General features: G+C 35.4%; 1 protein-coding gene across 2 annotated transcripts in view; it reads right to left on the reverse strand.

Moving 5' to 3' along the window:
* The window catches only part of PIK3C2G (phosphatidylinositol-4-phosphate 3-kinase catalytic subunit type 2 gamma), a 344923-nt gene that overhangs the window by 56973 nt on the left and 270337 nt on the right, over positions 1-17613 (reverse strand). For both annotated transcript variants that reach the window (XM_035028133.1, XM_035028132.1), the window contains 3 exons: positions 15878-16067; positions 15268-15389; positions 11794-11902 (listed from right to left, as the gene is read on the reverse strand). In XM_035028133.1, coding sequence (XP_034884024.1) covers positions 11794-11902; positions 15268-15389; positions 15878-16067 — 421 coding nt within the window. The remainder of the gene's footprint in view (positions 1-11793; positions 11903-15267; positions 15390-15877; positions 16068-17613) is intronic.

Raw genomic sequence — 17613 nt, forward strand, 5'->3', positions numbered from 1 at the left:
CAGTAGTACTTTCATTAGCACATTAGCAAAGGTGAATGTGAAGAATCCTGTGAGCTCCATGTTCAGTGGTTTTGTTCATCTGTGTGTATGCAGCAATGATTGTGATGGGCAACAATATTCACTAAGCCTTGCTGTGTTAAGCTGCACTTTTGCAAGTCTTCCCTACTTGTTATGTCTGACTCCTTTGCTTTCCCCTCTCATTAACAGTCCTCTGCTACCACTTCTATATGAACTGATCCTGTGAGCAGATACATTTAAGAGTTCCCTAGCAAAAGGCTGCTGCCACATGAAAACGGATCTCAATATTTGCCTTATTCACACTAGGGCCAGAAATCAGAAGTTCTCTCCACTTTGCACTTACTTGTTTCTGCCTAAATAAGCTAAAGCCTGGAACCTTCCATGGTTACTAGATATTTTGTCAATTATCCTGAAAAGGCATAGCCTTTAAAACAGCTTTTGTATAATTAGTGAGGCAACCTTCAGCACACAAGGATGACAATCCTATTCACTATCCCCTCCGCATTTTTCCTTATAGACAGCTGCCATATCCATGAGGCCCTTTGTAGAGTAAGTTAATGGACATGGCCTTCAGAGAATGTCAGAGTAAGTAAAGAACATTAAGATGTCAACATTCTAAAAAGGGGCACCTGGCTGGCTCAGGCGGTAGAGCATGAGACCCTTGAGTTCAAGTCCCATGTTGGGCATAAAGTTTCCTTAAAAAGATGTCAACATTCTATATTCTTAAATATACAAAAAGCACTTGAAATCCAATGAAATAAATTAAGTCGCCTTGATCCTATAGGGCAGAAGCCTCTGTTATGTCACATTTCCCATTACTCACTGATTAAGACATAAAACCAAATATATTTAAAAGATAGGATACAATTTATATTGAGTATGCATGGACAATAGTTTAAATTTATGCATATGCAATAGATCTACATATAACCATTTATTATAGTATTGCTTTACTATTGCCTAATACTGTTTTCAACAATTATTTTACATCTTTGTTTTCAGTTTCCTCATTACATAGTTCTATTCCCATGATGAATACATACTGTTTATTTCTTTTTATTCATAACAGACATATTAAAATGTGCTCTGAGCGGCCTTTCTGAAGGGTACAATCATGACTCAGTGCACTATTAATGCTCATCTTTTAGAAGCACAGCCAGGCAGTATTCCTGGGCTTGGTACTAGGTAACGAGTAGAATTTGTCTCTAAGTTAGCAGCTAGTAGGACTCTCAGTATTATTCTCTAGCAAGCCAGAGGTCTCCGTCATGGGGTTCATGTGGGATTATACGCTGGGGCAAGGAAAAATATCAAAATTACATTAATTTTTATTTTTTAACATCATCCAAATTTTCAATTTTTCTACAAATTTTATTTATTATTTTTATTTTTTCAGATTCCAAACATTCTCTCTTTTTAAAAAAATTTTATTTATTTATCAGAGAGAGAGAGAGTGAGCACAAGCAGAGGAGTGGCAGGCAGAGGGAGAAGCAGGCTTCTCACTGAGCAAGGAGCCCGATGCGGGACTTGATTCCAGGACCCTGGGATCATGACTTGAGCCGAAGGCAGACGCTTAACCAACTGAGCCATTCAGGCGTCCCTCCAAACACTCTCTTTATTACATGTTTGATCCAGAGGAAAAACTAAGTGTGGGTGGGGGAGAGGAAGGGAGGGGCCACCTTGCCTGGGAGCCCCCTATCTTTTTTTTTCTACAAATTTTAAAACATTTATTACTTATTAGTTTAGTAGTTTCTGTGTAAAACATAAATAAATGACGTGTTTCTGAAGCATGAGCTAATTTCTTTAAAAAACCCAAACTTGTAGGATATAAGAATAAATAAGAGACTGCTGCTAAGTGCTTTTCAGATGCAAAATTTCCATCTTTTATGTTTTGAAAAGCAATATAAATCCCATGGTTAATATATGCTAATGATTCTGTTATTATTCATTTAAAATATTTATTGAATATTGATGAATTTGTAACTGCGCTATAAATGGGTAAAAACTGAATGAATATAGTCACTGAATTTTTAAGCTTCAAAACAAAAGAAAAGCAATAACCATAATGGATGCTGTATCTTTAGAGTTCCCTTTATCTAACACAACTTTCTCCCAGTTTCTATTTACTAACTCCTATTTGCCCTTTAAAAACAACTTGAATGTCCTACTCTCTGGGATGTCTTCTCTAAATCACTTGGAATTGAGTTAAGTATACCTACATAAGTGCTCAGCCACTTGTCCTTTGATACAAAATAGCATCTCCAGCTGAGAGTCTATAGGCCTGGAAAAATTATTGTAGCACAATCTTCCTGAGTCCATATTTGCGAAAAGTCAATAATATAGTAGGATACCTGAGTATCTACTATATTGAAGGCCAAATGTCTGACCATATCCAAACTGGACAAAAGGGAAAGATGTCTATAGTATGAGTAATTTTTCTCAAACAATAGCATGCATCAAAACACCCCGGAGGGCTTGTTAAAACACAGACTGCTGGGCCTCATCTCCAAAATGTCTGATTTGGGGCCCCTGGCTGGCTCAGTCGGTAGAGCATGTGATTGATCTCAGGGTCATGAATTTGAGCTCCATGATGGGTATAGAGATTAATACAAATAAAAAAATAAACTTAATAAAATAACCAATGGCCAAAATTTCTGATTTAGTTTGTCTAGGATGGGGCCAAAAATTTGCATTCTTATAAGCTCCCAAGTGAGGTTCCTAGCACAGTCCAGAAATTGTGCTTTGAAAACCACTAGTCTTAGAAACGGGTCATAGGGATTCAAAAGTCTCACCTCTTGCTCCTGACTATATGGAATCTAACGTAGTCATTACTGACAATTTTGGGTTTTTTTTCTAATAGCCATAGGACCCTTGTGGTCTGAATTGTGGGATTTTCTTCTTTTAAGTGGGTCTATTCAACATCAAACCACAATATTACTCATTTGGGATGTACAGCAGTAAGCTCACATCCTAAATCAGCGAACCTACAGTTGAGATAGAATTTTCTTTTAAAAGATTTTATTTATTTGACAGAGAGAGACACAGCAAGAGAGGGAACACAAGCAGGGGGAGTGGGAGAGGGAGAAGCAGGCTTCCTGTTGAGCAGGGAGCCCGATGAGGGGCTTGATCCCAGGACCCTGAGATCATGACCTGAGCCGAAGGCAGACACCCAACGACTGAGCCACCCAGGCATCCCAAGATAGAATTTTTATTTATTTATTTATTTTTAAGATTTTTTATTTTTATTTATTCATGAGGGACAGAGACAGAGAGAGAGAGAGAGGCAGAGGGAGAAGCAGTTTCCCAAGGAGCAGGGAGCCCGATGTGGGACCGGATTCCAGGACTGTGGGATCATGACCTGAGCCAAAGGCAGACGCTTAACCATCTGAGCCACCCAAGCACCCCGATATAGAATTTTTAATACATTCATTAATATATTGTATTTTTAAATTTCAGTAAGGTTTCCTTGATAAACACTGATTTACTCTGCTACATAGCAAGAAATTTTTAAAAATTCAAACCATGCCTGGTCTCATCTAATGACTTTCCCAAGTTCCAAGTGGAGAAGAAAGGTTTTTGGAAGTAACAGCTGAGTAAAACAGGATTCTTTGACCCTTTATTAAGTCCCAGTCTAGTCTAGTCCTCCTTTTACAATGCCTGCAATTTACTGAAGCTTAAAATATGTCTACATATACAGCATGATATTATATATCATACACATGGTATAACCCAAGTGCTGCTGGCATTTAATTAAGACTGCAGAGTTCAGAAATGTCCTGTTTATGTCTGAATCAAGGCTGCACCAAGAGGGGCAGCTGGATGGGGGAGGAGAAAAGAAGGGGTTCTTAATATTTTAATTGGGAAAGCCACACTAGGGCTGTCAGTATAAGTGCTTCTGTCATTCACTCACAACTCCATCAACAAGGGGCATTTTATTAATTAGCATATTGAATGGCAGAGATTAGATTTTTTAAATAAAAATGGTAGCTTGGGGGCGCCTGGGTGACTCAGTCGTTAAGCATCTGCCTTTGGCTCAGGTCATGATCCCAGGGTCCTGGGGTCGAGCCCCGCATCAGGCTCCCTGCTCAGCGGGAAGCCTGCTTCTCCCTCTCCCACTCCCCCTGCTTGTGTTCCCTCTCCCGCCGTGTCTCTCTCTGTCAAATAAATAAATAAAATCTTTAAAAAAAAAAAAGGTAGCTTGTTGGCTAGCATGATTACTATTAGAAATATAGTCCCATTGGTGACACCAAAATTATTTCAGATATGTGGATTACTTAAGAATATTCCAAAAATGATTTCCATTTTTTGCATTAAAAGACAAAAAACCCTAACAGGCGTGCACCCTGTACCCTTAGGGATAGTGTTCTAGATAAATCCCTAAAGGGTCCTATGTCTGTCCAAGAACTCTGGAAGATTCTGTTAGTTTGGTACTTGCCTCTGAAACTTAGCATTTGTCTCATAGAAACCTTTCATGCAGATAGTGTTATGAACACCTGATATTAAAGAGAGGTAGTGCTCCCTTGAACATTCATAAGGAGCTGTAACATCTGTATGTGTGTATAGCTTATATACATATATGTGTGTGTATGGGGTGGGGGGATCTTAAGAATGCTTTTTTTGAGCCATATGAGAGAGGGGAGGAGAATTGGGGTCTGGCATTTCTCTTCAATTTTCCAGGCTATTCTCAGAATCACTGGGGAGCATACCAAACACCTCACCAAGAAATCCTTCAATATTTTTTCAGATGGGAAGTGTCAATAGACCTCGACCTTTTGAAATGGTTACCTATGAGAGAAAAATGTATAGTTGAGCATAGAAGGAGGGTGAGGAGACAGAATGGCAGGTATCTTTGAAAGCTGAGGGTAGTATGGGTAAGGATTGCAGTTCTAGACTCCTATTTTTTTTTTTAAAGATTTTATTTATTTATTTATTTGTCAGAGAGAAGAGAGCACAAGGAGGGGGAGCGGCAGGCAGAGCAGTAGAGGGAGAAGCAGGCTCCCTGGCGAGCAAGGAGCCCGATGTGGGACTCGATCCCAGGACCCTGGGATCATGACCTGAGCCGAAGGCAGACGCTTAACAACTGAGCCACCCAGGTTCCCTCTAGACTCCTATTTTTGATGAGAGTAGATTAAGTCATTAGTGCAGACCTCCTGCTGAGGGTAACTGGATTACTACCATTTGTTTTTTTAAACTTTGCTTGAAAGCATCCGAGCGCTAACAAGATAGTGAAGAATTACCAGGCTGAGATCTGGGGCAAGGATTTGGAAATGTGAATCGGGTGTTGGCACTACATTTTTGTTGTGGGTGTTAATTGACATAGGTTTGAGCAGTACTTTTGACCACTTTGCAGAGATCATAGGAAAGGAAATAGATTCCAGACTTGCCAAGGAGGCTCTTGTTGAATCTGCCTTATTTTGGATTTAGATTCAAATTCACAGCTAGGGAAAAAGATGAGCCAGAAATAGGCCCTCATAAAAGCTACAGTTTGGTTTTGAAAAATCTGAATCCCTGCAATTGAATTTCAGCAATCCTAGATTGTTAATGTCCTCAGATATTACAGTTCTCTAGACTAAGATAACAGCAACAGAGGCCTCCAATTATTTCTACAAAAGACGTTGCAGTACAATATCTGGCCACAATAAAAAGGAAAATAACTAGGCTTACAAAGGAACAAGACTGAATGATTAAAGACTAGTAGAAAACTAGACAATAGAAATATATATGCAGTGGGCCCCAGTATTGAAGTTTTTAGAAAGATTTAAAAATACCTATATTTGGTTGAATGTCCCACTTTTGATTTCAGTTCAGATCATGATCTCAGGGTCCTGGGATCAAGCCCTGCATTGGGCTCCTAACTCAGCAGAGAGTCTGCTTGAGATTCTCCCTCTCTCTCTCTCCCTCTGCCCCTCCCCCTGCTCATTCGCTCTCTCTCTCACAAATAAATAAATAAAAAGATCTTAAAAAAAAACTATGCTTATTAAAATGGACAGATTTTCAGCAAAGAACGAGAAACTGAAAAAAAGGGAATTCTAAGACTGAAAAATATAATAACTGAAATTAAGAGCTCAAAGGATGGATTTAACAGTATACTAAACATAGATAAGTAGAGAATAAATAACTCAGAAGGTAAGTCAGAAAAAACTATTGAGAATAAGTTATGGAGAACAAAAGGATAAAAAATACAGGACTAGAGGCATGACACACGGAGGATACAGCGAGAAGGGTTAGCTTATATGTTATTATAGCTTCAGAAAAAAAAGGAGAGGAAAAAATATTAACAATATTTGAAACAATAATGACAGAACTTTCCAAAACTGATGAAAGACATCAGGGAACAAATTCAGGAAGTGCTAAAAGGCATGATAAGTAGAAACAAACTTATATCTGAGCAATTAAAATAAAACTGTGAAAACTAACAGTAAAAAGAGAAATATTAAAAGCAGATAAATAAAGAAAAAATAGTTTCAAAGAGGCAACAAATACAATAGGTGGGTTTTACACAGAATCAGTGGAAGCTAAAAGACAATGAACTAATAGCTTTAAAGATTTTAAAATAAAATCATTGTTATCCAGATACTATAGTCAGCTAAAATATCCTCTGAGAATGAAGACAAATAAAAACTTTTCAGACAAATACAAATTTAGAAATTTTTCTAGCAGCAAATTCATATTAAAGGAAATAATAAATGGTATTCTTCAGGTAGAGGGAAAGCAGCATCCGATATAAAGTCAAGAGTTATAACAATGGAAATGAGATATGTGGGTAATATTAAATAGATATTGATTGTATAAAACAACATAGAACTTATTAGGTTTATGGGATATATATTATTAGTATAACATAAAAAAATTCAACTGGGTTAAATAGACTTAATCCATGGTCACAGGAAACATCATAGTAAACATTTATAAGTATTTTAGGAGAATGATAAAGAAGATACAATATTGTATGTAAAAACTTGTGGGGTGCAATTAAATCTTGATTAGGAGGGGGGATTTAGAATTTTAAATGTGTAAGTGAGGACAGGTTGAAAATAAACAAGTAACTATCTGAGAATGTAATAAATAGAACAGCAAATTATAACCAAAGGAAGCAGAAGAAAGGAAATAATAAAGATCAGACATAAATGAAATAGAAAAATAATATAATAGAAAGAGTCAATAAATCCCACATTTCATTTGCAAAGATTGGTAAAATTCATAATCCTCTGGCAAGACTGACTAGAAAATGACATATGTAAGGAATAGAAGAGCAGACATCTTTTCAGATCCTATAGGTGTTAAAAAGATTGGGAGAAGATGCTCTGAATAATTTTATGCCAATAAATAAGCACAAATTCCTAGAGAACTAGAACTTAGACCCAGGAAGAAATAGAAAATGTGAATTGTCCTGTAACTCTTAAATAAATTGAATCTCCGGACCTACATGGCTTTCCAAATTAAAGAAATAAAACCAATTTTATGCAAACTCATCCAGAGAAAAGAAGAAAAGCAAGAAGTCTTTGCAACTAATATTATGAGGCCAGAATATTCTCCATTCTAACCTGGTAAGACATTATAAGATAGAATATCTTTGTCATAAACAAAGCTGAAAACAAATGCTAAAGAAAATGTTAAATCAAATCCAGCAACACATAAAAAGAATAATATATTGTGACCAGGTAGAATTTATCTTAGTAATGCAAATTTATTTAAAATCAGAAAATTTATCAGTGCAATTCACCACACTCACAGAATAAAGGAGAAAAACCATTTATTATGGGTGATCATTGATCAGCCCAATAGATTCAGAAAAAAATTTGATAAATTCAATTTTCTTTTTTTTTTTTTAAAGGTTTTATTTATTTATTTGAGAGAGGGAATGAGAGACAGACAGCAGGAGAGGGAAGAGGGTCAGAGGGAGAAGCAGACTCCCTGCTGAGCAGGAAGCCCTATGCGGGACTCGATCCCAGGACTCCAGGATCATGACCTGAGCTGAAGGCAGTCGCTTAACCAACTGAGCCACCCAGGCGCCCGATAAATTCAATTTTCTTTATTGTCAGTTTTTTTTTTACACCGTAAGGAAACTTTCTTAAAATATTAAAGGGTACCTACAAAACCTGTATACTTAATGAGGAACTTTAGACAGTTCTTCCCTGAATCCAGAAATAACATAAGCATATCTGCCATCACCACTTGGAGGCCCTACAGAGTACAAAAGAGCCAGAAAAAGAAATATAAAATATAAATATTGGAAAGAAAAAACTCCTGTTATTTGCAGACAATATGATGTTAAGTAGAATATTAAAAAAATACAAATAAGTTGTTAGAATTAGAAGTGAATTTAGTAAGGTTGTTGAGAAAACTGTCAATATACAAAATCAGTTGTATCTATATACTGGTAAAAAAGAACAAAACGGAATTTTAAAAAGGTACAATAAGGTATCAAGTAAAATAAAGTATTTTTAAGATCTCTATGCATATAAGAATAAGCTATTATTGAGAAAAAATTTTTTTAAAAATTTAAATAGGTACATGATAATGGATTGTAAGATATTAAGATGCATTTTCAACTAAAATCCAGTTGGCTTTTGCATGGAATTGACAAGAGAAATTTAAAATTTTGGGGTGCCTGGGAGGCTCAGTCGGTTAAGCATCTGCCTTTGGCTCAGGTCATGATCTCTGGGCCCTGAAATGGAGCCTTACATCAGACCCCCTGCTCAGCAAGGAGTCTGCTTCTCTCTCTATCTCCCATTGCTCTCCCCCACCACCAGCTCATTCTCTCTCTCTTTCTCTCAAATAAATAAAATCTTAAAAAAAAAAAGAAAAATTTACATGGAAATGCAGAAGTCCAAAATACTGTTTAAGAATAAGGATAAAATAGGAGAACTTACTCTGCTAGATTTCAAGACTTATTATAAAGCTACAGTAATTAAGACTGTTGGCACAAGGGTAGACAAAGAGATCACAGTGGCATAGAACATAGAGCCTGAAGTAGACACATACATGGATGGATATTTAAATTATCACAAAGGTGGCAGAGCAAATAACAAGAAAAGGAAAGTCTTTTAAATATATTGGAACAATTCAAAATCTACATGGAAAAAAAAAATAAGATGACTTTTATTTCACACCATGCACTAAAGTCCACTCTAGACAGATTGTAGGTTTAAATGTGAAAGGTAAAACAACAAAGCTTCTAGAAGATAATATAGGAAACTCTCTTTATGACATGGAGGTAGGGCATGTTTTAATCATATAAGAAAATATCAATACATTTTACTATATTAAAATGAAGAGTTTCTGTTTATCAGAAGACATAATAAAAAGAACAAGGGGACAAAACACAGAGTGAAAGAAAATCATTACAATGTATTTACTTAACAAAGGACTTCTATCCACAATGTATGAAAAATACTATAATCAGTAAAAGAATGTCATATAATTTAATAGAAAAAGGGCAAGAGACATAAACTGGCACTTCACTGAAGAGGATATCCAAATGACCAACCATATGAAAAGGTGTTCCATCTCATTTGTAGTTAGGAAAATACAGACTAAAATGCAATGAGATGCACACTCACCAGAATGGCTAAAATTAGAAAGACTGGCAATACCAGGTATAGATAAGGTTGTGGGAAATGGCAACACTTATTCATTGCAAGCAGGAGCCTCTATTGTTGAAGATAATCATATCCTAAAATCCAGAAATTCTGTTCCTAGGTGAATGACCAACGCGAGTGCATGAAGAGACATACAAGTAAAAGAATGTTCATAACACCATTATTTGTAATAACCCCAACTTGGAAAGATTCCAAATGTCTATGTAGAGAGGAATCTACAAATTGCAATATATTCATGTAACGGAATGCTGTATAACAATGAAAATCCATGTACCTTAGATGTGGTCTATCCCTGCATTGCTGGTTTAAACAAACAATCATTTTGTCATTGTCTCTCAATTCTGGGGTTTGGCTGAGCTCATCTATGGTGTTCTGGCTTGAGGTCTCTAATAAACAGTCATTTGGTGATTGGAGCTAAAGTCATCCACTCAAAATACTGTGACGTTGATGCTAGCTGCTGGCTGGAACCTCAGCTGGGCACCGGCAGAGCAGTGTTCCCTGGGCATCTCTCTACCACCTGGCAGACTCAGGGGAGCTCAGTTTCTTATACGGAAGCTGAAGGTTTCCATAGGGAATACATGGAGAGGAATTGGCAGAAGCTGCATGGCCTTTTCTACCCTAACTTGAAAGCCATGCAGTGTCACTTCTACCAAATCTTTTGTAGACTTTTCTGGATACATGTTATACAATTTAAAAAGCTAAAAATTGAAAAGAATGTAGTTCCAGTCCAGTAAGGAGAGCCAGGATCTGGGATAAGAGGTTGTTGAGAACAAGGTCAATATATCTGGGAGAATATTCTTCTCATATTTGTTATTCTTTTTATTGTTTTTAGGTTCTCACTACCCTCTAAGGCTTAGCTCTAGCTCTTGACAACCTGGCCCTGACCTCCTTACTGGTTTTAATGTTCCTTTCACAGATACCTCACAAGAATGTTGAGATCCAACTGAATTGTGTTCTTGCACTTCTTCATGTATTTCTGTGATAGAATAATGGCCCTCCAAAGATGTTTGCATTCTAATCCCCAGGACCTGTGAATGTGTATTACCTTACGTGGCAAAAGGGGCTTTGCAGATAAAATTAAATTAAGAATCTTGAAATGGTGAGATTATCCTGGATTATTCAGGTGGGCCCAGTGTAAACACAAGGAGAGTCCGACTAAGAGTCCGAGAGAGATGTGATGACAGAAGCAGAGGTCAGGGTGTGCAGTTGCTGTAAAGGGCACAAGCCAAGGGATGCAGGAAATCTCTAGACACTGAAAAGGCAAGGAAATGAGTTTTTTCCCCTCTATCTCCCAAAAGATCCAGTCTACCAATGCCTTGAGTTTGGTCCCTTAAGGCCCTTTTTCAGAATTCTAACTTTCAGAACTGAAAGAAAATAGACCTGTGCTGTTTTAAACTGCCAAATTTGTCATAATTTATCACAGGAGCAATAGAATCTAATGATATCCCCCCTCCTCTTCCTCCTCCTTCTTCTTTCACTTATGACCTTTCCTATATTGTTTCGTTCTATTTGAAATACTTCCCTAGGCCAACTCTTTTTAAAACACTATGATCTCACTCATATGCGGAATTTAAGAGACAAGGCAAAAGATCATAGGGGAAGAGAGGAAAAAATGAGAAGATGAAACCTCTGAAGGAGAAAAACCATAAGAGACTCTTAATCTTAGGAAACAAACTGAGGGTTGTGGGGGGGGGGAGGAGGGAGAGGGTAGAGGGATGGGGTAACTGGGTGATGGACATCGGGGAGGTATGTGTTGTAATGAGCACTGGGTATTATAAAAGACTGATGAATCACAGACCTGTACCCCTGAAACAAATAATACATTAAAAAAAATCCTACCTGGTGTTAAAGATTCAAATCAGATGCTCTCTTCTCCCTGAATCCTTTTCACTATCACAGTCAGAAATAATTCTTAATTCTCTAAAATACTAGGGCATTTCCTAGCCCTGATAGTCCACTAATACATATTATTTCGTTATTTGAGGTCAAGGTGCTATACCTTTTTTTACTGTTCCAGTTTCCTGTTCAGGAATTTTACACATATTGGGCATGCACATTTGTTGAATGCATAAAGGAGTACAAGAATGTTATCATCAAGTATGTAACAAGATTTCTAGTAATAATACATAAAATAGTGGATATTTTCATAAAAATATAAAAGTAAATTGTAACATACATTTGCAACTTCATATGATCCATTTAATATCTGTTCCATGTAATGATTTAGGTCTTTGAATCTTTTGTGGTCTGAATTTGTAAAAGGTAAGTGCCACCAATGAGGAAATCTGTTTAAAAAAAAAAAGTGTATCTTCATTAGTTTGAAAATTTGCATCTTAGGTTATTCATGAACTTATAGCATCAGGTTGAAGGGCCAATGAAAATATTTTTAAAAAATGGAACACATTATTAATCCTGAGGGTTTCATTAACATGGTTGTGGTCATTTGTGCTATTTTAACTTTATTAATATTAATACTAATTTAGTTTAATTTAACATATTAATATATATGTTCTTTCTTGCTGTGTTTATAGAAGACCACACATTTTGTCCTTTAAATATATATGGAGACTTAATAAGTACTTTCTTAAGTTAATGATTCATAATTTTTGAAAAAGGTCAGATTGTATTGTTTCTTTTGGGTTCGCTAGAAATATTTCTACACTAACTAAATTAAACATTTTACCAAGTAACATATGTTTCCATCTGGTCTTAGTCTTTTAGAATAGAGTATCACTTTCCTCAAGAGTCTAACTTGCAGAATTTCCCCTGCACTATCTGATAATTCATCTTGATGGGTTAGATGTGATTAAGACCAATTACTTAGTGGAATGACTTGTTAATGGTTAGCATTGGTAACATATTTTGCTGGCTAAATATATCTTTTTCAGAACTATCTAGCAAGTTTCTCTGACTGCAGTCTTGCTGCTTCCTCCTTCACACTTCTGCTTCTTTGGTATAGATATTTCCCTGGGGTAATGGGCATGAGGGATAGTGAAAGACTGTCAGCAAGCACAGAAGTATGTAGGTATCAACTGCAGGCCATCCTATTCACTGCTTCTTGTTGGAAATGTTAAGGAAGTCCAAAATAATATTTGTGTATTTAAATAATTGACATTTTATTTTTAAAAAGTTCTCCTGCAGTTCTAAGGCATAAAGTATTAAAATTTTTCATTCAGATTTAATTATTACAACATTTAGTACCATATACAATTAACCAAACCAGAAATGCATTTGATAAATGGATTGAGCAGGTTTTAAATATTAATTTGTATATCTGTAGATGAATTTTCCTTATTGCTAAAAGAAAATGGAGTTCAACATCAATTCTATTCCTTTGTTGTTGTTTTTACAGAGGTATGTACTAAAAGCCTTGTATATAATTAAGTACAAGAGAATTGAAAAATTTAGTCATAGTAATGTCATTCAATTGTTGAAATGCTTTTGAGTTATATGCCACATATAATATAGCAATCATTTTTTGAAAATGATTTTTTATGATCTTTTATCTGACAATGACATCATGTCCTCCCTCCATTTTGTTCAAGCCAAATATTAGGAAACACTTGACTTGCAAACAGATTTTATATCTGATTATTAGAATAATTCCTTTTTTCAATATTTGTATTGAACCAATGTTTTGGTTTGCCTTTTATTTCATCCTCAGAGATTTTTTCCTCTCTGGGGCAATGTACCAAAATAAGATTCTGGATGGTTGGGAGAAGAGCAATGTTGAAAGTAGAAGAGGGAAAGGAAGTCAACCCTTCTTAAGCAGGTTAATTTTAAAGAAGACCATTAATTTTACAGAAGATTTCCATGCCTGTGTATCCTTGTATCTTTGGAAGGTACCTAGAGGTATAAACAGCCCCCTTTGAAGACCACTATTTACACTACAACTAATCTAAATTTTATTCTTGATGACTCTAACTTTCTGATCATAATCTCTAGAGCAGGTTTACATAATTCTTGTAGGGCTTCTCTTAGTAGATTTAGGAGTCAGAGGAAATCTTGCATTCATACTTCATTTATATGCATCACTGGAAGCCTTAGCTCCCTTAGCTCCCTTGGGATTGTCAGCATACAAATATTGTCAAGGGCATACAGGAAATATATGCCCCCCCCAAAACACCACACATATGCACACACATACACATTGTTGGAATGGTTTTAAAATCAATCTAAATATCAGGCAGTGGTGTTGAGCAAGGCATAATCCTAACTAAAGCTGAAAATTGAGAAGAGGCATATGGAGAGAGATTACTAACACTTTTAAGGTTTTACAAGTTGTCCTAATATGTAGTGCACAGATAAAAGTGTAAAGCAGAGAAGTTTTTGAAACCAAAAAGGGCAGCCACTTAACAATGACTAACATATTTTAAATCATTAATTAGTAGAGTACAGTGGCAACACTGATGTTGAATTTGATATTTGCAGTCAAACTTTGCTTTTTTTTTTTTTTTTTTTTTTGCTAGCTCCTCCTTTTCTGTTATTCTATCAGATGTTTTTTTGGTAATTCTTGAAGCTGGTGCTGCTTTTAAGTTTCCATAATGACATTCCTTTCCTTTCAGTCTCTTGAACATACTCTTACTCTAATTTGTTCACCTCCTGATGCTTAAAGCATCTGCATTTCAAAATTTCTGTGACATCTGCAAGCAGTTTTTCACAAACATGAAGTACTTCACTCTTCAATATTGCACAGTATCTCTCCATCCATTGATAACTTTGCTTAGAGTTATGTTTTGGAAAGTGACTAAATCCTGAAAGCTTGATAAAAATCCACATGTAAAAAGTATGTCAGGTCAGATATGGACATTCATATTGTTAAAGGACCATTTACTTAACAAAAATGTCAATATAGATAAAATAACATTTGATTTACCCTAAGTGCCAATATAACCTCTGGCAAGTTCATCTTCTTAAAGTCAAGATACTCCTTTGGTATACACTGAAGTCTATGACCTAAATTTGGTTAGTTCTAAGTGATGTATTTTAGAAGGTTTGTCTGAAGAGAAGTAATTTTCAGTTATATTCTTAATGTGTTTATGTTTAGTATTTTTTAAATTATAACCTGAACAAAAGCAATGGTTTTCATAATTGTTTGACAATGAACATAACAACAAATTAAATTTAGATAATCCAAGTCAAAGTTAATAATTCACAATGAAAGTAAGTTGATATTACTAAATTTTACTTATATACTAAATGATATTAATGAATTGTTTTCTGGTACAAGAAATACACATATCAGAGCTTTTTACTGCAGTTATTTGTTGAAAGAATAGATATATCCAATTTAGTTCTGCATTTTCAATTTCAATTTCATTTTTTCTAGAAAAAACTAAAAAGATTAAACTTAAAAACAGGCAAATAAAACAATTTTCCTGATAACTGATGGAAAATGAAATTGCTTCTGAATTTTTCTGTCTACAAAATCAATGGCTAGAAGCAAACTGAGAAATTGCGAACCTTGTTCTGTTTTATGAAACAAAGTTTCTTTACTCTGGGAGCAATACAGACTCTGCTGGGATAGGTTCAATGGCATTGGAGTCAGAATGCTGTGTTGCTCACAAATAGAAAATACCATAACCATAATTTTTCCTTATGTTCAAGGACAAGTACTGCAGGCAAAACCCTGGGGAGGACAGTGCCTTACTCTGGGAGAGTCAATGATGCAAACTGCTTCTGAAGTTGGCTGTGAAGTTTTGAAAACTGGTCAAATGATTTTTCTGTCAGGCTTGATTCATTGTTACTGTGTGTCACCCGGATTAGATACAGCTGCAGAAAATAAATAGACAAAAATCAGAAGGTGGCATTATCAACCTGTGATACATTTTAAAATCTGGTTTCATGTGAGCTAAACAAAACAAGAACCTTTCTGCAAAAAGTCATCGCAAGAGCTAAAAGATGCAATTTGTAAAGGCAAAATTACCTATAAACACAGTATATAAAAGTATCATAATCTTATGTGCTGGGAACAGACTGCCTAATTTCTGCTCTTTTTTTCATGTGGACACTTTAATTAGCTCTTGATTTATAGTCTACCACGAACTGTTCTCTTTGATGGTTCTCTACTAATAGCTCTGGTTGTTATGATTTCTCCTTAGAACATTCTCTTTTAATGGCACTTCTGCTCAAACTGTAACTGATTTTTCATTTGCATAGTAAAAAAATATCATGATGTAAGGAAGGATGTGTAGCATAGTGAAGGGAAGTCTGCGATGAAGTCAAATGATATTTAAGTCAAAATGACGGTGTTGACTTACATTACTAGTTTTCTTGCTGAACCCTAAAATTGTCGCTCTTTGAATTGACCTGGTTGCGTTCAGCATACAGGATTCATGGGGAAAAGTCTGTGAAGTAGATTTAGCAGGACTTATGGCTGTCATTTGTGCAAGTGTATGGATCAAGTTATTTAACTTAACAGGGAAGCACTCCAGACTTTCCTTTATTTTCCTAGAGAAATGAAAAAGAAAAGATAGTGAGTAACATTTCCCTGAGTTGACTCATTTAATTTAAGATTTGTTTTCTTGTGTTTGTTAGATGTGGAGGAAAAAGTCGAGAACCATGTCTGTTTATTTGGAGCCCAAATATTAAATGTTATTTTTATAAACCCCAAGTCCACATCTTGAGTTGTTAGCAGATATAAAAGAAACCCACTTGGTGAAATAGAAAAATAATTGTAATTTTGTCTTTTGACTTACTTTAGGTTTGTTTTCTATTTTTAGGAATGATTCATTTAAAATTTAATTTTAGTTTATACTCATTTAAAATATTTAAATAATTCCAGAATTTAAAGCTACAGAACAATGTATAGTCCAAGAAGCTGAGCATCCATTCTTGTACTCTGTATTATTCTTTCTCTTCCCCATATTTAAATATTTAAAAAAATATGGTTTAACTTTTACTGCCTTTTCATTTTATTTTTATATATTGTTGTGTTCTTCTCTAAACTATATGGCAAAAAAGTTGCATATGACATACTATATTTAATATACAGTATACTGTATGAATTATTTTTCACCTTGTGGTCTTTGGTTTGGTTTTGATGTGTTTCTGCTTTTTAAAGTCCTTTTTTTCCCCTTGTATTTGAGGTTTGCAATTGTGTTCCAATGATATAAATAGCTTTTTTTTGGACATATAATGTATTACTTGTTTCAGAGGTAGAGGTCTGTGATTCATCAGTCTTACACAATTCACAGCGCTCACCATAGCACATACCCTCCCCAATGTCCCTCATCCAGCCACCCCATCCTTCCCATTCCCCTCCACTCCAGCAACCTTCAGTTTGTTACCTGAGATTAAGAGTCTCTTATGGTTTGTCTCCCTTTCTGGTTTTGTATTGTTTCATTTTTCCCTCCTTTCCCCTATGATCCTCTGTCTTGTTTCTCAAATTCCACATATCAGTGACATCATATGACACTTGTCTTTCTCTGATTGACTTATTTCGCTTAGCATAATACCCTCTAGTTCCATCCACATCATTGCAAATGGCAAGATTTCATTTTTTTTGGTGGCTGCATAAGATAAAAATATCTTCATATAATGTTCTTTATCCCCTCTGTACCCTCTTCTCAGGTATCTGATTTGCAGGGTTGTCCTTTTCATCCCAGTTAATACTATAAAGCAAATGGTGTGCTTATTCTGTTCTTCACATGTGCTTCTTATTCCACTTCCATTTTTCATAGAGCTATTCTATTTACATTGTATAGTATCTGTACTATACATACTACATAGTCTCTCTTCTAACTATCATTAAATCTTAAATTTTCTACCAGGCATTATGTCCGCATCTCCGTCATTTTGACTACCTGAAGTTCATTCTCTACTAACTTCCTCAGAAAGTGCTTCAAAGAAATAAGTTTCTGAATTTTGGATGTTGACAATAGTTTGTGGCTTGACTTGAAAGTCACTTTGTCTAGATACATCATCCTTGGCTCACATTTTCTTTCTCTCTTTTTTTATTTTTTTATTTTTTTTTAGATTTATTTTTTTTTATTCT

Source organism: Mirounga leonina, unplaced genomic scaffold (assembly GCF_011800145.1).
Source record: "Mirounga leonina isolate KUSES-001 unplaced genomic scaffold, KU_Mleo_1.0 Mir_201, whole genome shotgun sequence".
Lineage (NCBI taxonomy): Eukaryota > Metazoa > Chordata > Mammalia > Carnivora > Phocidae > Mirounga > Mirounga leonina.